Raw genomic sequence first — 17,848 nt, 5'->3', positions numbered from 1 at the left:
CGGCCCAGCGCGGACCCGCCCCGCGATCGCCATTGGGCTGTGCGGCCGCCGGTCGCGCGGGGGGCGGGGCCGGGCCCGGGGCTGGGGCCGGCGGCGGCGGGGCCCGGCCATGGCCCACCTGGAGACGCAGTATCAGCGGCTGGAGAGCTCCTCTACCGAGTCCCCGCCCGGCGGCGGCGATCTCCTTGTGCACGTCCCGGAGGGCGCTAAGTGTGAGCCCGGGGCCTGGGCAGCGGCGGGCCGGGAGGGGGCGGCAGGCCGGGGTGAGGCCCGCAGGCAGCGGCCGAGCGGGCTGGGGGCTGCGGTCAGTGTGGAGCCGGGAGGGCCCCGGGCTCGGGTTATGCCTGGTTCTCACGCTGCCTCTCCTCCCTGCAGCTCCCTGGCACCACATAGAGAACCTAGACCTCTTCTTCTCTCGGATATCCTTTCACAGCCTGTGTGGGGGTCGGGGGGGAGCTGTGTAGGTGGTGGAGAGGTTTGGCTGAGGGCTGAGGGTGTCAGTGGGACAGCAGCCTCGCTGTCCTGTGTCAGAGGGAAGGAGTGTCCCAGCTGTTCTCCTTAACTGTAGCTTTCACGTCTATAATTTGCATCAGAAGAATGGCTTCACCTGCATGCTCATCGGAGAGATCTTTGAGCTCATGTAAGTGCGGAGTGCCCCTGTGTTGGGGCTGCAAAAGCCCATGGGGAACATCTATGAGAGGCTGTCGAGCTTCTGCAGTTGAGTGGGCAGGAGGGTTCCTGTTACAGTCCTCCTGTCAACCCTTCATTAGAGTTTTCTGTGCCCCAGTCCTTTGGTTCATTCTGTGGAACTGGTGCCCTCGAGCTTTCCCGCTGCCTGCGGAATGTGTGACCCTGCATCTTCAAGATGTGTGACCCTGTGCTCCCGCCTGCTTCACGTTTGGAGGAGGCAGAAGGCTTCCCTCATTATTTCTCTCTTTCTTCACAGGCAGTTCATCTTCGTGGTGGCGTTTACCACCTTTCTTATTAGCTGCGTTGATTATGATATCCTTTTTGCCAACAAAGCGGTAAATCACAGCCAGCATCCCAGTGAGCCCATAAAAGTGACTCTACCAGATGCTTTCCTGCCTCCTAATGTCTGCAGTGCAAGGTAGGGGCAGCCAAGGCACTTATCGCGCTTTCTCAGGTGCTGGTAGCTCTTGCCCAGGGCTCATCTCCCACTGCTACTGCCATCTTCTTTTTTTCAGAATCCAAGCAAACAGCTTCCTCATCTGCATCCTGGTGATAGCTGGGGTTTTCTGGATTCACAGACTTGTCAAATTTATCTACAACATTTGTTGCTATTGGGAGATTCACTCTTTCTACATCAATGCCCTCCGAATCCCCATGGTAAGTAGGTGGGACAAGGGCTACACGTGGTACATGAAGTGGGAGGTGTTCTGTTGTGCAGTGAGAAGCAGCTCATCTTCACTCCTCTCTGGAGCCAGCTTCTCTGAGAGACTTGCACTGATTGCTCAGTCCTCTGCTTCAGCTTTTCCCAGGCTATGTGACTGCATGGTTTTCTTTCCAGCTTCTTCTCCAGCAGCCAGCTTGCTGCTTGTTACCCACTTTGCCCAGCCTGTCTCTCTCTGTGCTGGCACATGCATCTGCCATCTGCTGCTCCATATGTTTAGTCTTCTGTGGTGGCCTTTTCTGTGACGCTTTTCAACAGAGAAGGCATAAGTGAAGGTATTCTTGGACCCCTGGGAGGCAGACAGTATCAACTTCTTTGTTTACTTCTTTGATTGGAAAAATGAGGAGTAGAGCTACTTAGTTGTTGAAGATCACGTTGGTGATGAGTGTGGCGAAGCTGGGCTCTGAGGCTTGTGCATGCGTCCTAGTCCAGAGTCCTTGCTCTGATGGACAGCACCAAAGGGTGTTTGTGTGTATTTTGAGTAGAGACTGTATGTTGAGAAAGATGGGATGAGCCAAAAGGTTTGGTTTATCCCCTGCTTTTCTGTAGGCTGCCTCTGGGACTTTGGTTACGTTCCCATCCCCTACTCCTGCCTCCAAACAGCAGGACTGTGAGCTCTGGGAGGGAGGACCCATGCGAGACAGCACCTGTTTTTGTGCCTCTAATACAACTGGCATGTGAGTGGGTGGGAAACAGCTACCTATGCTATTCGAGGGGCAAAGGGCACTGGGGCATGGTTTGGGTCTTGCTGGGATGACTCAGGCTGAAGCAGTGCAGGAAGAGGTGCCTGGTGCCGTGGTTGCTCGTGGCTCGTACACACCCCAAGGTGTGTGCTGGGTTCTGCTGTTGGAACAAGCTCAGCCCAGCCTCCATCCTTGGAACCTGCCCCAACCTCACTGCTTTCCCTTCCAGTCCAACCTGCCCTACTACACCTGGCAGGAGGTACAGGCCCGCATCGTGCAGATCCAGAAAGAGCACCAGATCTGTATCCACAAGAAGGAACTGACAGAGCTGGACATCTACCACCGCATCCTCCGCTTCAAGAACTACATGGTGGCCATGGTGAACAAGTCACTGCTGCCCATCCGCTTCCGCCTGCCCCTGCTGGGAGACACCGTCTTCTACACGCGTGGGCTTAAGTATAACTTTGAGCTCATCTTCTTCTGGGGGCCTGGCTCACTCTTTGAGAACGAGTGGAGCCTGAAGGCTGAATATAAGCGGGCTGGGAATCGCCTGGAGCTGGCTGAGAAGCTCAGCACTCGCATCCTTTGGATTGGCATCGCCAACTTCCTCCTCTGCCCCCTCATCCTCATCTGGCAGATCCTCTACGCCTTCTTCAGCTACACGGAGATCCTGAAGCGGGAACCAGGCAGCCTGGGTGCCCGCTGCTGGTCTCTGTATGGCCGCTGTTACCTCCGTCACTTCAACGAGCTAGACCATGAACTGCAATCACGTCTCAGCAAAGGTTACAAGCCAGCTTCCAAATATATGAACTGTTTCATCTCCCCTCTCCTCACTATTGTGGCCAAAAACGTGGCCTTCTTTGCTGGCTCCATCCTGGCAGTGCTCATTGCTCTCACCATCTATGATGAAGACGTGCTGGCGGTTGAACATGTCCTGACCACAGTCACCCTTCTCGGGGTGGGCATCACAGTGTGCAGGTGAGGGAGGTCGATGCTGAACAGGGCTGGATACTGCTGGCAGTATGGTGGAGGAGCAGTGAGGTTGATAGCCTTCATTTGAGTGCATTTTTAGTGTTACAAGTGGACATGAATCTGTGTGAGTGAAGGGCACGGCTGGGGCGAGTCAGGGCAGGGCAGGCAGGACAGGGGGCCAGTGGTGAACTTGGACACAGTGGCTATGGTGATGGCTTCAGTGTTGATATAAGGGAAGTTGCTGGAGCCATATAATAACATCCCTGGGCTGGGCTGGCAGGAGGGTATGGGTTGGAGTGAAGGCCACAGGTGAAGCTGTAATATGTGTCAGTCTTCCATCATCCCTGCATGAAATCTTCCAGGAATACTATGACGTTTCCCTGTCTTGCCCTGCAGGTCTTTCATCCCCGACCAGCACCTGGTGTTTTGCCCTGAGCAGCTGCTGCGAGTCATCCTGGCACACATCCACTACATGCCTGACCACTGGCAGGGCAATGCCCACCGCTATGAGACGAGGGATGAGTTTGCCCAGCTCTTCCAGTACAAAGCGGTGAGCCTGGCTTGCAAGGGGCTGGGATGGAAATCCTCTCCCATCCCTGGACTGGCAGAGGAACAAGGTGGTTTTCTCAGAAGCACCCTGCCATAGAAGGTGGCCTAAAGCTATGGGTTGGCTTTGGGGCTGGCAAGTTTCTTGACATCCTCACCTTTGTGCTGAGCTCATCGTCTTTGTCCTCAGGTTTTCATCCTGGAGGAGCTTCTGAGTCCCATCATTACCCCCCTGATCCTCATCATCTGCCTGCGTCCCAAATCCTTGGACATCGTTGATTTTTTCCGCAACTTCACCGTGGAGGTGGTAGGGGTGGGTGACACCTGCTCCTTTGCCCAGATGGACGTGCGCCAGCATGGCCACCCAGCGGTACGTCCCGTGGGGCCTGTTTTCATACCAGGACTCTCTCAGGAGAGAAGAATTGGGATATTTGGAAATCTAGAAAGTCTGACTGATGATAACTGATTTAAAAGCTGGGCTACTTTAGCCCAGGAGGGAGGCAGCCTACTGGGGATGGGGTATGTATATTCCCTTTTGCAAAGTCTACTCTGGAGAGAAAGAAAATTAGCCTGTTTCCTGGGCCTTTCCTGAAATTTACGTTACTCGCCAGGAAAGAATTTTTAGTGACAGGACCATGAACTAGTAGGGGATGGACTCACTGTGGCAGGCAACTTACAAAAACAGCCATTTGTTGGCTATAGTTGCTCCCGTTGTGGGTTGGACAATACAAAACAAACCCTTCAGCTCTGTGACTGGCCTTCACCTCTCTAGTTCCCTTCCAGCAATGCATATTTAGGGACGGAGAAGGAAGGTAGGCTGCAAAGGCTGAACTAGTTATGGAGCTTTTGGTACAGTGCGTGCCAACTGCCTGGGGATATGGTCCATCATGCAGGTTGTTGTGTACTATGTCCAGTCTAGCTGGTGTGCAGGATTCCTAGGCTTGGCATGGGTGTAAAGCAGATCCTGGTCTTCTCTGTGCTTTACAGTGGATGTCAGCAGGGAAGACGGAGGCCTCCATTTACCAGCAGGCTGAGGACGGCAAGACGGAGTTGTCCCTCATGCACTTTGCCATCACCAACCCCAAGTGGCAGCCACCCCGTGAGAGCACGGCCTTCATCGGCTTCCTGAAGGAACGGGTGCAGCGGGACAGCAGCATGGCACTGGCCCAGCAGGCTGTGCTCCCTGAAAATGCCCTCTTCAGTTCCATCCAGTCCCTGCAGTCAGAGTCAGAGGTGCGCAGGATGGGGGAGAATGTGCTGTGGTTCTGGAGTGTTTGCTGGGTGCTGGCAAAGTGTGATAATCCGGCCTTCAGGACAGACTTTGCCCTTACCTGGGCTGTGTCCAGGGGTGCAAATATGATGAATCAGCAGTCACTGGGACTAGTTCTGTTTTTTTTAGAGAAGGGCAGCAAGGGTTTCTTGCCTCCTCTGATGTGGGAATGGGACTAAAGAGAGCTGGGGTCTTGGTGGGGATCAGGCCTCCAAGTCTGTGCAGGACAGTGATTCTCTCTCCCTTTTGTCTCTGCAGCCTCACAGCCTGATTGCCAATGTGATAGCGGGCTCCTCAGCGCTGGGATTCCACATGGGCCGTGATGGACAGGCCTCTCGTCATCTGTCTGAAGTGGCTTCAGCCCTGCGTTCCTTCTCCCCACTCCAGTCTGCCCAGCAGACCTCTGGTGGCTTTCAGACAGCAGGAAGAGATGGAGAGGGAGCCCAGCCTCGTGGTTCCAGTGCCATGACAGCCTCTGGGTAAGGCAGCCTTCACTGCCTGACCCTAGAGCAGAAAGAGGCTTGGTGGTATTTGTGGCCACATAAACATCACTCTTGTTTCCCATGGCAGTGCTGATGCGAGGACCGTGAGCTCAGGGAGCAGTGCCTGGGAGGGTCAGCTGCAGAGCATGATCCTGTCAGAGTATGCCTCCACTGAGATGAGTCTTCACGCACTCTACATGCATGAGGTGAGTTGAACTAACCAGAGGGGATATGGGCCCAGCGCAGACAGGACTGCGGTGCCCTGCTTTTGTTAGCTTGGATTGACTGGAAGTGCCTTGCTGGGGAGAGGATGCACTGGGGGTGCAGTGGGGCATCTGTAGCTGACCCACCTGTGTCTTGGCTCTGCAGTTGCACAAGCAGCATGCCCAGCTGGAGCCTGAGAGGCACACCTGGCACCGGCGAGAGAGTGATGAGAGTGGCGAGAGCACCCATGAGGAGCTGGATGGTCAGCGAGGTGCCCCTGTCCCCCTGCCTCGCTCTGCCAGCTACCCCTTCTCGTCGCGGCAGCCTGCTGAGGAGACAGCCACGCTGCAGACGGGCTTCCAGCGACGGTATGGTGGCATCACAGGTATGGGAGCCAGGGCAGAGGTCGGAGCCTTCTGGTCACAGTGCTGTAACCCATGTCCCATAATAACGGCACAAACAACGTGCTTATTTCTGAAGACTGACAGCCCCCCAGGTAGCTAATCCTCCTCGCCTCTCCTGCAGACCCAGGCACAGTGCACAGAGCCCCATCACACTTCTCCCGCCTCCCACTGGGAGGCTGGGCTGAGGACGGGCAGTCAGCAAGACACCCAGAGCCTGTGCCAGAGGAGAGCTCAGAGGATGAGCTTCCACCGCAGATCCACAAGGTAGGGGAGGAGGCTGTGGCTGACGGGCAACACGTGCTCTGGATGCCAGGCTGCAGGCCAGCTGCCAGCACCCCTTAGGTGTCACATTCCCTCTCTGTCTTGCAGGTATAGCCTTGCATACTGGGGATCTCGTGGGGGTTGCAGACTGGGAGCCGCCTGGGCAGCTGGATGCGGTGTCAGCCCGATTCCTCTCCTATCCCAAGGGGATAGGGTGGCCATGGGCTCCATTTTGTTGCCATCAATTGCTGATGAGACAAAACTGCCAGGCCAGCAGCTGTCCAGCCGTGTGTCAAGTCAACGCCACTCTGACTGTTGTGGGGTGAATGCGTGTGTGAGTACATACATGTGTCTGTGTTCACATCTGTGTCGTCCGTGTCGGAGGATCGCTGCAGAGCCGGTGACAGCTGACGGGACTGGCAGCGGGGAGCTGTGGATGGGCTCGGAGGCTGCAGCGGCAGCTGCTGTTTGAAGGGATGTGACAAGGCATGAGCTCCAGATGTCCGTCCAAGAGCTGGGACCCGCCTCCAAAATGAAAGAAGGGAGCTGGTGTCCTCCGGGGATGGCTGACAGCAGCGGGAGCTGTCGGAGCTGCCTTGCTCAGCATGTAGCAGTGCTGGAACCACACCTGCAGCCCTGGGGAAGTGCCGTGCGCCGCATTCCACCTCACAGGACCAATGTTGCACACCTCAGTCTGGAACGGAACAGCAGTGGGGCAGTCAGCCACCCCTCTCTGTGCACATGCGTTTTACTGCCCCAGCATCCTGCAGCAGGATGGTCCTCAGCCGCTACTGTGTGCTTTGAGTTGGGAACAGCTCTGCTGCAGCTCCTCCCCAGCTCCCGTGACATCTGCCCTGTCCCAGGCATGCGGGAAGTGGTCCATGGAGTGGCAGACCTGGGTCTCTGTCCCTCCCCGCTGGCAGCCTCCATGCTCGCCCTCTGGCTTGGGCTAGAGCAGCACTTCCTGCCCTGCACGGTGCTCAGGGGTTATGAGCTGCTCCCAGGCCCTCTTGCAGTGCCAAAGAGCTGGTGCAGCCTGATGTCCCCTGGGAGTGCACGCAGCCCGCTTGGAGCCCACAGTGAAGGTCTTGTGCTCTGTGTGCTGATTCCCTTCCCCCAGGCATCATAAAGGCCTTTTTCCTATGCCCAGTCCGCGATGCATCAGGCCTGTTCTTTCATATCAGCCCTTTACTCCTGCCTTAACAATGGCTTCAGTGTGTCCTGCATCTCACCCAGGGGCTCCTGGCTCCTTTCCTTCCTTCCTGAAGCAATCTTTTTGCAAGGATTGCTGTGGAGACCATAAGCTGAGCAGCTGCCCCATGTCATGGGAGGGGGGGGGGGGGGGGAGGGGGCCAGGAGGGAAAGAAGGGGTATCTTGAACCCAGAAGTGAGAGGCAAGCCCCAGCCCAACCCTAGCATGATGGAAGAGGGAATCAGGATCCTGGCTTTGCAGCATGGTCTTGGCCAGGATTGTTCTGTTTTCCCTCACCTCTCTTCCAGTGGCAGCTTGCGAGGACCTGCATCTCAGCTACCCTTGCCCAGCTTTGTTCCACCCCCCTTGATCCTGTTGCCTGGAAGAGGGACTCCTTGCTTTTTCTATGCCCTGACCTGTCCTCCCCTTCCTGGAACACAGGTGACCTTTCTCTCCCTGCCAGGCTATTGCCCCATGCCCTTTGAGCCTGGGCCAGGCTCACTGAGCCAGCTGCTGCTACACTGCACTGCAGCAGCAGGGATAGGAGTGAGGAAGTGGCAAGCAGGACTGGCTCTGCACCTCATACCTGTGGGCTGCCCAGCTGGGCATAACTGCAGCCCTTCTAGCAGCCTTTGTTTCCCTGCCTCCATGGGAACTCCGAGCAACGTTGATGTCCTTCCCCAAGCTGGGGAGCAAATAGGGGCAGACCCATAGGCCCAACCTTGTGCCACCTGGACTCCCTCCAGGCACAGAGTGCAAGTTCCCTGTCCACGGGCAGTGCTTAGAGCCTGCAGCACGCGGTGAGGGGATTTTGGAGGCTGCACTCTGGAGGAAAGGAGAGCCCTTTCACTGGGCTAGTGAGAAAGAGAGGCTGGGCAGGAGTCCTCGCCGCATGTTGTGCTTGTGTCGTCGGTGTCCCCTGTGCATGGCGAGCCGCAATTCTTCATCTCCTTCCTGGGTGTGTGGGCATGGGGCGCCCAGGGAGGGTCGTGCTGCAGCCCTGTGCCCTCACTGTACAGCTGACTTGCCATCCAATAAAGATGGGATGTGTTACCCGCCTCCCGTCCGAGTGTCACTGCAGCGCGGGGGGCAGCAGCGGGGCAGCGAGGGTGCGGGGCGCACCGGTGCCTCCGACATGAGGGTGGGAGGCGGCGAGGCCATTCCGTCGCCGGGTGCTCCTGGTGCCACGCGGGGTGGGGCAGAGCCACTGTGCCGCAGCGGCGAGGCCGCCTCGAAGTTCCTCGGATCCGTGCGGCTGAAGCAGGAGCAGATGAGCGCCCGTCGGGCCGGGGGCCAAAGGGAGATATAAATACCGGCGGCGCTCCGTCCTGCCTGACCTCTACAGGGCGGCCGGGCTATCGCCGTGCTGCAGTCGCCCGGCTGCTCGCCGAGATAAGCTGCGCTGGGTCCGCTCCCCTTCGGCATCGCCCCACCTGGGGGCACCTCGGGGCCGGCAGCCGCGGGGCCGGGAGCTGCGCGGCCGGGGGGAGCTGCGCCGCCGGAGGACGGAGGGAGGGCCGGGCCGCGGGGCGGGGAGCGGGGCGGGGAGCGGCGCGGGGCGGTGCCAGGGCCTGCGGGCGGCCCGGGGAGCGGTGCGCGGAGCGGCGCGGGGCAGGTGAGCGGGCGAGGGGCTCGGGGAGCGGCGGGCGGCGGTCACGGGAACGGGAACGGAAACGCCGGCGCGGTCGGGACCGCGATGTGTTCAGGGAGAGGCCCCCGCACGTCGCTCCGCCAGTGCCGGCCCGGCGTGTCTCTGCGCTGCCATGCCCTGCCCTGAGCCTTGCGTTTCCCCGTGTATTGCCGGCGCTACCCGGTGTGTTTCCTCGTGCGTTGCTCCATGCTTTATTCTGCGTTTTCCCCACGCGTTGCCCTGTATTGCCCCTTGTTTTTCCCCACGCAGTGTTCTGCCATTCCCCACGTGTCACCCCTACGTTCCCCGTCGCCCTCCCTCACACTCCCCGGGAGCATCCCCTTCCCAGAACAGTGCCTCTGTATCCCTGCAGCGGTGGCAGCGTTGAGCACTCGCTGACCCCACGTCCAAGTGCACGGGCTGGCCCGCTGCAGCCTCCGCACTCCCCACGCCCCCTAAAGCGATACCAGACCGCAGAGCTGACCCCAGCTGCTGCTCATGCCCTACTGCACACAAGGGTCTGAGTGTGCCCCACACGGCCATGTCCTGTGGTGTTCACCCCCACCACTGCCCTCTGCCTGGCCATGCTGTCCAGCCCCACATCCCCCCTAGCAGCCCTCTGAGACCCCATCCTCTTCTCTCTGCAGCTACAGACCAGCCAGGATGGCATTGCTGAGGGGATACTGCGAGGCCAACAGCTCCATGGCACAGGCCTGGGTGCAGCAGGGCTTCCAGCCCTGTTTCTTCTTCACGCTGGTGCCGGCCGTGCTGCTGAGCGTCTGCCTGCTGCTGGGTGCCCTGCAGTATGCCTGCTACGTCCGTTTTGGCCGTGCCATGGAGCCCAAATACATCCCTCGCTCGCATCTTTACCACACCCAGGTCCTGCTGTCACTGCTGCTGGCCCTGCTGCCCCTCGGTGGGCTTCTCTGGCAGCTGGCCGGCCCAGGGAGGCTCTATGGGTACATGGTGCTGTATACCTGCCTCTGGGCTGCTGCCTGGGGCTGCGCCATTGCCCTCCTGCAGTTGGAGCACACACGGGTACTGGCACACGACCGCACACGGGGCCACGGCACTGTCCTCCTCCTCTTCTGGGCGCTGGCCTTTGCTGCTGAGAACCTGACGCTGGTGTGCTGGAGGAGCCCATTGTGGTGGTGGGCGCTGCAGGACACCGACCAGAAGGTTAGTGGGCTGTGGGGGTGGTGAATTTTGGTGCTGACCTCCTCCTGGCACCCAGCATGTGCTGGTTGCACTGCGTGCCCATCACAGCTGAGCTGTGCTAGGATAACTGGTGGTGCTGACCCCCTCTCCCTGTCCAGGTGCAGTTCAGCCTCTGGCTGCTGCGCTATGTCTGCACCTTCACACTCTTCATCCTGGGCATGAAGGCGCCTGGGCTGCCCCACAGACCCTACATGCTGCTGGTCAACGAGGAGGAGCGGGATGTGGAGAACAGCCAGGTGAGTCCCGGGGCTGTCTGGGGAGGGGTGTACCTGGGGATGAGTTTCTCCAGGAGGTGGGTTCCCGGGGGTGACTGCTTGCCCTGCACTCCCCCAGCCACTGCTGCAGGATGCAGGCAGGACCAGCTCTACCTGGAAGGATTTCCGGAGGAAGTTGCGCCTGCTGGTGCCATACATGTGGCCGAAGGGCAACCGCCTGCTGCAGGGGCTGGTGCTGTTCTGCATGGCGCTCATGGGGCTGGAGCGAGCTATCAACGTCTTTGTCCCCATCTACTACAAGAATATTGGTGAGGGGCCTGGGGCTGGTCAGGGGATGCTGTGCTGAAGGACCACAGCCCACTGCTTCACCATGTGTCCAGTGACCCCAGTGGTGTGGGAGAGCACAGGAACCTGGCGGCAACAGGGTGCTGGGGCAGTGCCGGGTACAGAGGCTGGTCCTTAGAGGGCACCTCGCGGTGCTCTCTGCCCCAAACAATGCCATTCTCTTCTCAGTGAACGAGCTGACCGAGGGTGCTCCCTGGCACACCCTGGCCTGGACCGTTTGCATCTATGTGGGGCTGAAGCTCCTGCAGGGCGGAGGTGCTGGTAAGGATCACAGGGCATGTAGAGCCTCCTGCAGTGTCCCTCGGCTGGGATATTAAGGGAGGACCCGGTCCCTGCTGACCATCCTGTGGCACTCTGCAGGCTCCACGGGCTTCATCAGCAACCTGCGCACCTTCCTGTGGGTGTGGGTGCAACAGTTCACCAACCGGCAGGTGCAGGTGCAGCTCTTTGCCCACCTGCACGGCCTGTCTCTGCGCTGGCACCTGGGCCGCCGCACTGGTGAGGTGCTGCGCAGCGTGGACCGGGGCACCAGCAGCATCAACAGCCTGCTCAGGTCAGGGCACGTCTGCAGAGGGTCACTGTGCTCACCCCGGTGGGTTGACCTAATGCCACGTCCCCATCCTTCCTTCCAGTTACATCGTCTTCAGCATCTTCCCCACCATCGCGGACATCATCATTGGCATCGTGTACTTCACCTCTGCGTTCAGCGCGTGGTTTGGACTCATCATCTTTGTGTGCATGAGCCTCTACTTGAGTGAGTGAGGTCCTTGGGGTCCTGCAGGGCTGCCAGCATCCAATGACACACTGCTCCTCCTCAGCTCTCACCATCTTCATCACTGAGTGGAGGACCAAGTACCGGCGGGACATGAACACGCGAGACAACGAGGCCAAGTCCCGTGCTGTGGATTCGCTGCTCAACTTTGAGACAGTAATGATGGAGGGGTAGGGCTGGGTGCTGTGGGAGCAAGGTGGATGCTGAGCCTGGCTCCGTGTCCCACAGGTGAAGTACTACAATGCAGAGAGCTACGAGGTGAACCGCTTCAACGATGCCATTGTCAAGTACCAGGTATGGGGGCTCAGTGCCTTCCTGGGGGAAGGAGCCTGGTAAGCACCGGTGGGGTGGATGGGGATGGAGGTGTCATGGAGGACCTCTCCTCTCCCAGCTTTCCGAGTGGAAGGTCAGCGCCTCGCTGGGTCTTCTCAACCAGACCCAGAACCTGGTCATCGGGCTGGGGCTTCTGGCGGGGTCTCTGCTCTGTGCCTTCTTTGTCACTGAGGGGAAGCTGCAGGTAAGGCTGTGCCAGCTGGGCAGTCCCTGCCTGGGGACAGCCTCAGTGCTGAATATGATGGGCAAGTGTCCCCTGGCCTTTCTAGGTGGGGGATTTTGTCCTTTTTGGCACCTACATCATCCAGCTCTACACACCGCTCAACTGGTTTGGCACCTATTACAGGTAACATGTGGCTGTGGGGTGCCCTGTGCATGTGGGGCAGGGTGTGCTCCCCAAACCCTTCTTCTGGTCTCTGTCCCCTTCCAGGATGATCCAGAACTCCTTTGTGGACATGGAGAACATGTTTGAGCTCTTCCACGAGGAGCAAGAGGTGGGTGCCCTCCTCCTGACCCCACTGCCTGGCATGGCCTGGCACTGAGGCCACATCTCCATCCATCAGGTGAAGGATGCAGTGAATGCCAGGGAGCTGCACTTGGAGGCTGGGCGCATCGAGTTTGAGAATGTGCACTTCAGTTATATTGATGGGTATGGGATGGCAGAAGGGGAAGGGCCTGGCTATGGGGGTTGGTACCAGGATGTGGGGCAGGGGAAATGGCCCCAAACCCTTCTCCATCTCTGTCATCTCCATCTCCACCTCCATCTCGCTCCCTAGGAAGGAAATCCTGCAGGACATCTCCTTCTCTGTGATGCCTGGGCAGACCCTGGCCCTGGTGAGAGCTGTGGGATGGAATGGGGGCAGAGGGGCTGGCAAGGATGGGCTGTGACAATCTTCTTCGTCCAGCGCAGTTTGTCCTTGCCCAGCAGCCAGGGGCACTTTGGCATCTCCAAATAAATCCTTTTACCTTTGGTGCAGGTTGGGCCTTCGGGCTCGGGTAAGAGCACCATTATCCGCCTGCTCTTCCGCTTCTACGACGTGCGGGGTGGCTGCATCCGCATCGACAGGCAGGACATCTCCCAGGTATGGGCACTGTGGGGCTGGGAGGGCACAGGGGGGGTGGGGAATGGCTGAGCCTCACCCCCCTGAACCCCCACCCACCAGGTGAAGCAGGCATCATTGCGTGCCCACATCGGGGTGGTGCCCCAGGACACTGTGCTCTTCAATGACACCATCGCCAACAACATCCGCTACGGGCGGGTGCAGGCCACTGACGAGGAGGTGCAGGAGGCGGCGCGGGCCGCCGACATCCATGACCGCATCCTCTCCTTCCCTGATGGTGAGACCCTGCAGCCCCTTCCTGGCTCCGTGGCAGCCCACTGGGGGCCACGAGGTGACATCCCGCCTGGAGACACCCATGCAACCCCATGCCCTTGCCATCTCCAGGGCAGAATGAGCCCCTGGGCAGGGGAAGTCCCACGCAGTGCAGCCCCGGTCCCCATCCCTGTCCTGGATGGGACCGGCACAGTGTGTGCCTGTCCTTGTGCCTGCAGGGTACAGCACCCAGGTGGGGGAGCGGGGGCTGAAGCTGAGCGGGGGGGAGAAGCAGCGTGTGGCCATTGCCCGCACCATCCTGAAGGGCCCCCGCATCATTCTTCTGGACGAGGTAATGGCACTAACCCTCCCTAGCAGCATCCCCCTCCCACATCTGCTTGCTGCCCATGTCCTTCTCTCGCAGGCCACCTCTGCGCTGGACACGGAGACTGAGAGGAACATCCAGGCCTCCTTGGCCAAGGTCTGCGCCCAGCGCACCAGCATCGTTGTGGCACACAGGTAGGGATGGACAGGGCTGGTCCAGCTCCCACAACCCTCCTGCAAGGGTTGGCAAGAGAGGGGCAATCCCTGCAGCCATGCTGCAGCATCCTCTGATGCAGTGTCAAGAGCTGGCTGCTACCTGCAGGGACTCTCCTTGCACCCAGCACACTCTTCATGCTGTGCAAACCCCTATTTGCATGCAGACTCTCTACCATTGTGGGTGCAGACCAGATTCTGGTGCTCAAAGATGGGCGCATCGCTGAACGCGGGAGGTGAGTAGAGGGGCTTGGTGCCGCCCATCCATGGAGTCTTCCAGGGCAGCCCACAGCCCCCTCTGCCCCCACAGGCATGAGGAGCTGCTGCAGAAGGGAGGTATCTATGCCAGCATGTGGCTGCAGCAGCAGGTGGGGGAAGAGGGCGAGAGCAAGGAGCAGCACACTGAGAAGCCCCCCAGCAGCAAGAAGGAGCCATGAGTGCAGCTGGGTGTGACCAAGGGATGGGGCACCCATGGTTGGTGCTGAGACCCCACTGCTGGCTGCGGCTACCTGTGTGTGTTGGGAGCTGCAGGGCCCAGCCTGGACACTCCGTTTGTACCTGTTTGTTCTGCTGTGGAGTAGTTTCTTAAACCAGGTCCTTCTCAGCTCTGTGCTGTGTGCTCTGGACAGGGGGTGCGCCTGTGGGATGGCCCTGGGGAGGGAGCTGTGGGCCTCAGGGACCCCAGCAGAAGGGTACAGCTCCAATACACCATTCCTCAAAGCCGCCATGTACCTTGGCCATGCCTTTATTTTCTCCCAAGCAGCACTTTGACACAAAAGCACTCCCTCACCCCAACCTGAGCACACCACCATCCCCTGGTGGGCACTGCCCGCAGATGCCCCTTTGGGCTCCTCTTGAGGAGATGGCCCAACCTGCAGTCGCTGTGCTCAGCTTGTGCTCAGTCACCCTGCAGCTCCCACCTCTCCAGGAGCATGCTGCACCGCCTGCATGCGGGATGAGACGTTGGCGTGCGCTCTGTGGCTTGCTTAGAGCCCTGGGGAGATCAGGTGGCTCCTGGTGGCACTCAGGCCAGGACTCCACAGCATCCACATGCGGTGCCACGGCTGCTCCTTGTGCCACGAGCAGGATGCCACGTCTACTGGCACAGCCCCTACATGCCTATGACATGCTGCAGTTGGATGGCTTTGAGCCTTGTCCCTGGCAGGGGAGAGAGCATGCAGTGAGCAAGGTAAGGTGACATCTTCCTCAGCCCTGCGTGGTCCCTGGGAAGCAGAAATGGGGAGTAGAAATGGGGGTAGCCAGACTCAGCCTGCTTACCTGCTTCTGCAGCTGCTGGTACTCAGCCTCGCTCGCTGACAGTGCCTGCGCCAGTGCCAGGTCCTCCTCCTCCTGTGTGCTGCAGGGACAGTGGCACACTGTGTGCCTGGCACCCCATGTGCCCTCCCCCCTATGTCCCCGAGGCAGCAGAGGGCAGGGGGGCTGCCTGCATGCCCGCGCTCCATTTAGCAGCACCGAGCAGTGTGCCCATGAGCTGCTGGCTGCCACCTGCAGATATGGCTGTGCCTGTCAGTGCCAAGCAGTCAGGAAGCAGCATGTCCCCCCTGCACTGCCTGGCACTGTCCCCAACCAGAAGTGGGCTCAGCTGCAGCTTTGGGCTCTTCCCTTTTCCCCAGCACCTTGCAGAGCAGGGCCACCATGTGCAGCCCCGTGCTGTGGGTAGCATCACCCCAAGCCACACAAGCCAGGCGTGCACAAGGGTGGCACCATGTGCCCCAGTTGTACCTGGGTGGCTGCGCCGAGCCATGTGCCGACTCTGCCAGGGACATCTCCAGTGCCCGCTGCAGCGCCTCCTCCTCGCTCTGCAACAAAGCCCCACGTCAGCAGCCATGGCTGCCCCTGCCCAGGCTGGGAGCTAAGGCAGCAAGAGGCAGCCCCTGTCCTCCTCCATCCTCAGCTCAGCCCCTCTGGTGCTGACAGCCCCCAAAGCACAGGGCCCCCCACACTCACCAGCCCGTTCTGCAGTATGGAAGCTGGCGGGGAGGTGCTGCGGACCTGGGGCACAGCTGCTCCTACACCTCTGCAGACAACAGAGAGAAGCTGGGTGATGCCACAGAGCTGTTGCCCATCAGGTATGAGCAGCAGGGCTGGCACCTACCTGGCAGGGGGAAGATAGGGGGGGGGTCCCTGCGGGCCGGGCAGCGCTACTCGATGTGTTGCTGGCTTGTGGGGGGGATGCCTGGGCCCTGGCAAGCGCAGCATGCCTGGGGAAGGGAGCGTGTGCTGGGGGTGAGCAGGTGGCATCCCATGCACAGGGCCGGGGGCAGTGGGAGCTCCATTCTGATGCTCACCCCGCTTTAGAGAGAGGCCTCCCAGCCCCAGTGCAGTCGTGGTCCAGTGGGTGCCGATGCTTCAGGCAGTAGTTCTTGTGGCACTGCTCACAGATCACTTTCATCATCTCCTTCTGCTTGCAGCCGGGCTTCAAGCACTTGTTGGTGAAGATCTACAAGCGGTGGTGGCACTGAGCAGGAACCCACATGCCCCGGCAGAGCCTTCCCCAACCCCCTCCCCAGAACTCGGATCTCCCAGCCGCGGGTCCCGGGGTTCCCACCTTGCGCTGGCGCTGTGCGGGGTCGGATCTGCAGTCGCGATCGATGTGCTCTCCCACCACCACGTCGGGCATCTCGCCCCGCCGCACGGGCACCGGCGTGTTGCACAGCGGGCACACGGGCACCTGCACGTCCTGCGGGCACGGGAGAGCGGCAGGAGCGCCGGGCTTCGGGATGCGGGACTTCGGGATGCAGGGCTTCGGGAAGCGGGGCTTCGGGGGGGCGGCTCACCTTCTTGTAGGCGGAGGTGCACTCGTGCTGGGCGTACGCGACGTGGTCGGTGCAGAAGATCCGCTCGCAGGCGTCGCACTTGAGGGGCAGGAAATCTGCGGGACGCAAGGTCGGCGCTCAGCCCCGCACCTCCCGCACGGCCCTCACCCCGCCGCGCCCCGGCCGGCGCTCACGGCCGCGGCTCCGCCCCGCGCTACAGCCGAGCCCCGCGGCCCCCGGCCCTCACCCAGGCGCTGGCAGGCGGCCCACGAGCAGTGAGCCCCCAGGTCCGGGAACTCCATGGCGGCCCGTCTCCCGGCCGCCCGCGCCGCGCCCGTTTCCGTCCCGGCGTCACGCGGGGCGGGGACGCGGCCGGCACCTCCCCCGCGGCGGTCACGGGGCTGCCCGCGGAGCCGACGGCGCCCGGAGGACGACGCCTCTTTTCCGCCTTCTCTTCTCCTCCCGTTCTTCGCCCCGCCGCCGGCAATGCGCCGGGCTCCCCGCATTCCTCCCGCTCCGGATCCCCCATCCGGTCCGCTCCACCCGCTGAGGGCGAGCTGGCGGAGCCCCGCGCGGCCCAAACCCAGAGGCAGCCCCCCCACTGTTCACGGCTGCGAACCCGGAGAGCCGGGCGGGGAGGGACGCTACGTCCTGCCCGGCCGTGCTGCGTGCTGATCTCGGATCTTCTCGTGCTAAGTGACGTGTCCCCCCCACATCCGTCACCTTCCCCTGTCCCAGCAGTGAGGGACGGACTCCTGCCTCCCTCCCCAGCCGTTGAGCGCATACGAAGCGCTGACCCGCCGCTGTGTAACAGAGCTCCCAGCTCTATTCGAGGTGCTTCGAAGTCTTCCGGTGCCCCGCCGCCATTCCCAATAGGGGCAGAGCCCGAGGGCTGTTCGGCCCCCTGGCAGCCTGCAATTCAAGGGACGTGCGGCACGGCCCCGGCAGGAACACACGCAGAACAGGGCCAGGAGTGAAATTCATTGATTGCAAAAACTCCACAGCCACTCAGTAGCACAACTCCAACCAGACAGGGAAAAACGGGTATCGCCCAATACCGTGTTCCAGCAGCCACGTGAAAGATGCCGACGGATTGCAGAAAGGGGCTCTTTGTTGCTCAGGACCCATCTGCTCGTGTCCCCTCACTCCCTCCCTCCCCCTCAAGACCCCCAGCCTACCCCCTGCCCCCAGAGCTGTGTCTGACTGCGCTCCCCTCCCCACCCCGCCCCCAAACGAGACCGATGAAAGTTAAAATTATTTACACTTTTAGCCATTTAAAAACC

At 60.5% G+C, this 17,848-nt stretch overlaps 3 protein-coding genes across 5 annotated transcripts; 2 read left to right on the top strand and 1 right to left on the bottom strand.

The window, feature by feature from the left end:
* The first annotated feature begins 61 nt into the window (after positions 1 to 61).
* Positions 62 to 7,577, top strand: ATG9A (autophagy related 9A). Its single transcript, XM_048953444.1, has 14 exons — positions 62 to 212; positions 376 to 419; positions 576 to 640; positions 947 to 1,108; positions 1,206 to 1,347; positions 2,324 to 3,072; positions 3,463 to 3,616; positions 3,803 to 3,982; positions 4,600 to 4,845; positions 5,141 to 5,361; positions 5,453 to 5,570; positions 5,734 to 5,953; positions 6,094 to 6,236; positions 6,342 to 7,577. Exons 1-14 carry the CDS (start codon positions 110 to 112, stop codon positions 6,345 to 6,347), a joined length of 2,553 nt encoding a protein of 850 aa, XP_048809401.1. The 5' UTR covers positions 62 to 109; the 3' UTR covers positions 6,348 to 7,577.
* A 1,395-nt stretch (positions 7,578 to 8,972) lies between these two features.
* Positions 8,973 to 14,441, top strand: ABCB6 (ATP binding cassette subfamily B member 6 (Langereis blood group)). 2 transcript variants are annotated; one of them, XM_048952323.1, is made up of 20 exons: positions 8,973 to 9,040; positions 9,703 to 10,234; positions 10,372 to 10,509; positions 10,607 to 10,796; positions 11,002 to 11,094; positions 11,194 to 11,386; positions 11,466 to 11,587; positions 11,652 to 11,761; positions 11,834 to 11,899; positions 11,997 to 12,122; positions 12,208 to 12,284; positions 12,369 to 12,432; positions 12,502 to 12,587; positions 12,715 to 12,772; positions 12,916 to 13,020; positions 13,102 to 13,276; positions 13,491 to 13,603; positions 13,676 to 13,770; positions 13,956 to 14,024; positions 14,099 to 14,439. In XM_048952323.1, the coding sequence occupies exons 2-20, from the start codon at positions 9,719 to 9,721 to the stop codon at positions 14,223 to 14,225; spliced, it is 2,523 nt and encodes an 840-aa protein (XP_048808280.1). In that variant the 5' UTR covers positions 8,973 to 9,040; positions 9,703 to 9,718; the 3' UTR covers positions 14,226 to 14,439. The 2 variants fall into 2 exon arrangements, with proteins under 2 accessions (XP_048808280.1, XP_048808279.1); XM_048952322.1 differs by lacking the exon at positions 8,973 to 9,040 and adding an exon at positions 9,052 to 9,238 and having other exon boundaries at positions 14,099 to 14,441.
* Positions 14,442 to 14,517: 76 nt separating this feature from the next.
* On the bottom strand, positions 14,518 to 16,946 carry ZFAND2B (zinc finger AN1-type containing 2B). Of its 2 annotated transcripts, none has more exons than XM_048952330.1 (9): positions 16,813 to 16,946; positions 16,587 to 16,681; positions 16,358 to 16,489; positions 16,098 to 16,249; positions 15,905 to 16,010; positions 15,757 to 15,826; positions 15,532 to 15,608; positions 15,067 to 15,145; positions 14,518 to 14,946 (listed from the first exon to the last, which is right to left on the bottom strand). In XM_048952330.1, the coding sequence occupies exons 1-8, from the start codon at positions 16,865 to 16,867 to the stop codon at positions 15,089 to 15,091; spliced, it is 744 nt and encodes a 247-aa protein (XP_048808287.1). In that variant the 5' UTR covers positions 16,868 to 16,946; the 3' UTR covers positions 14,518 to 14,946; positions 15,067 to 15,088. The 2 variants fall into 2 exon arrangements, with proteins under 2 accessions (XP_048808287.1, XP_048808288.1); XM_048952331.1 differs by having other exon boundaries at positions 15,757 to 15,812; positions 15,910 to 16,010.
* Positions 16,947 to 17,848: the final 902 nt, after the last annotated feature.

Source organism: Lagopus muta, chromosome 8 (genome assembly GCF_023343835.1).
Source record: "Lagopus muta isolate bLagMut1 chromosome 8, bLagMut1 primary, whole genome shotgun sequence".
NCBI lineage: Eukaryota > Metazoa > Chordata > Aves > Galliformes > Phasianidae > Lagopus > Lagopus muta.
Note: the sequence above shows the minus strand (reverse complement) of the source record. Positions and strands in the feature narration are given on the sequence as shown.

Excerpts from the sequence above, each read along its gene's own strand:
- ATG9A (XM_048953444.1), top strand. The coding sequence starts at position 110 with ATGGCCCACCTGGAGACGCAGTATCAGCGGCTGGAGAGCTCCTCTACC. Across the intron at positions 420-575 it reads TAGACCTCTTCTTCTCTCGG|GTCTATAATTTGCATCAGAA; the intron begins ATATCCTTTCAC and ends TGTAGCTTTCAC. Across the intron at positions 641-946 it reads GGAGAGATCTTTGAGCTCAT|GCAGTTCATCTTCGTGGTGG; the intron begins GTAAGTGCGGAG and ends CTTTCTTCACAG.
- ABCB6 (XM_048952322.1), top strand. The coding sequence starts at position 9,189 with ATGCCCTGCCCTGAGCCTTGCGTTTCCCCGTGTATTGCCGGCGCTACC. Across the intron at positions 13,021-13,101 it reads ACAGGCAGGACATCTCCCAG|GTGAAGCAGGCATCATTGCG; the intron begins GTATGGGCACTG and ends CCCACCCACCAG. Across the intron at positions 13,277-13,490 it reads CATCCTCTCCTTCCCTGATG|GGTACAGCACCCAGGTGGGG; the intron begins GTGAGACCCTGC and ends TTGTGCCTGCAG.
- ZFAND2B (XM_048952331.1), bottom strand. The coding sequence starts at position 16,867 with ATGGAGTTCCCGGACCTGGGGGCTCACTGCTCGTGGGCCGCCTGCCAG. Across the intron at positions 16,682-16,812 it reads GGCCGCCTGCCAGCGCCTGG|ATTTCCTGCCCCTCAAGTGC; the intron begins GTGAGGGCCGGG and ends TGCGTCCCGCAG. Across the intron at positions 14,947-15,066 it reads ACCAGCAGCTGCAGAAGCAG|GGACAAGGCTCAAAGCCATC; the intron begins GTAAGCAGGCTG and ends CTCCCCTGCCAG.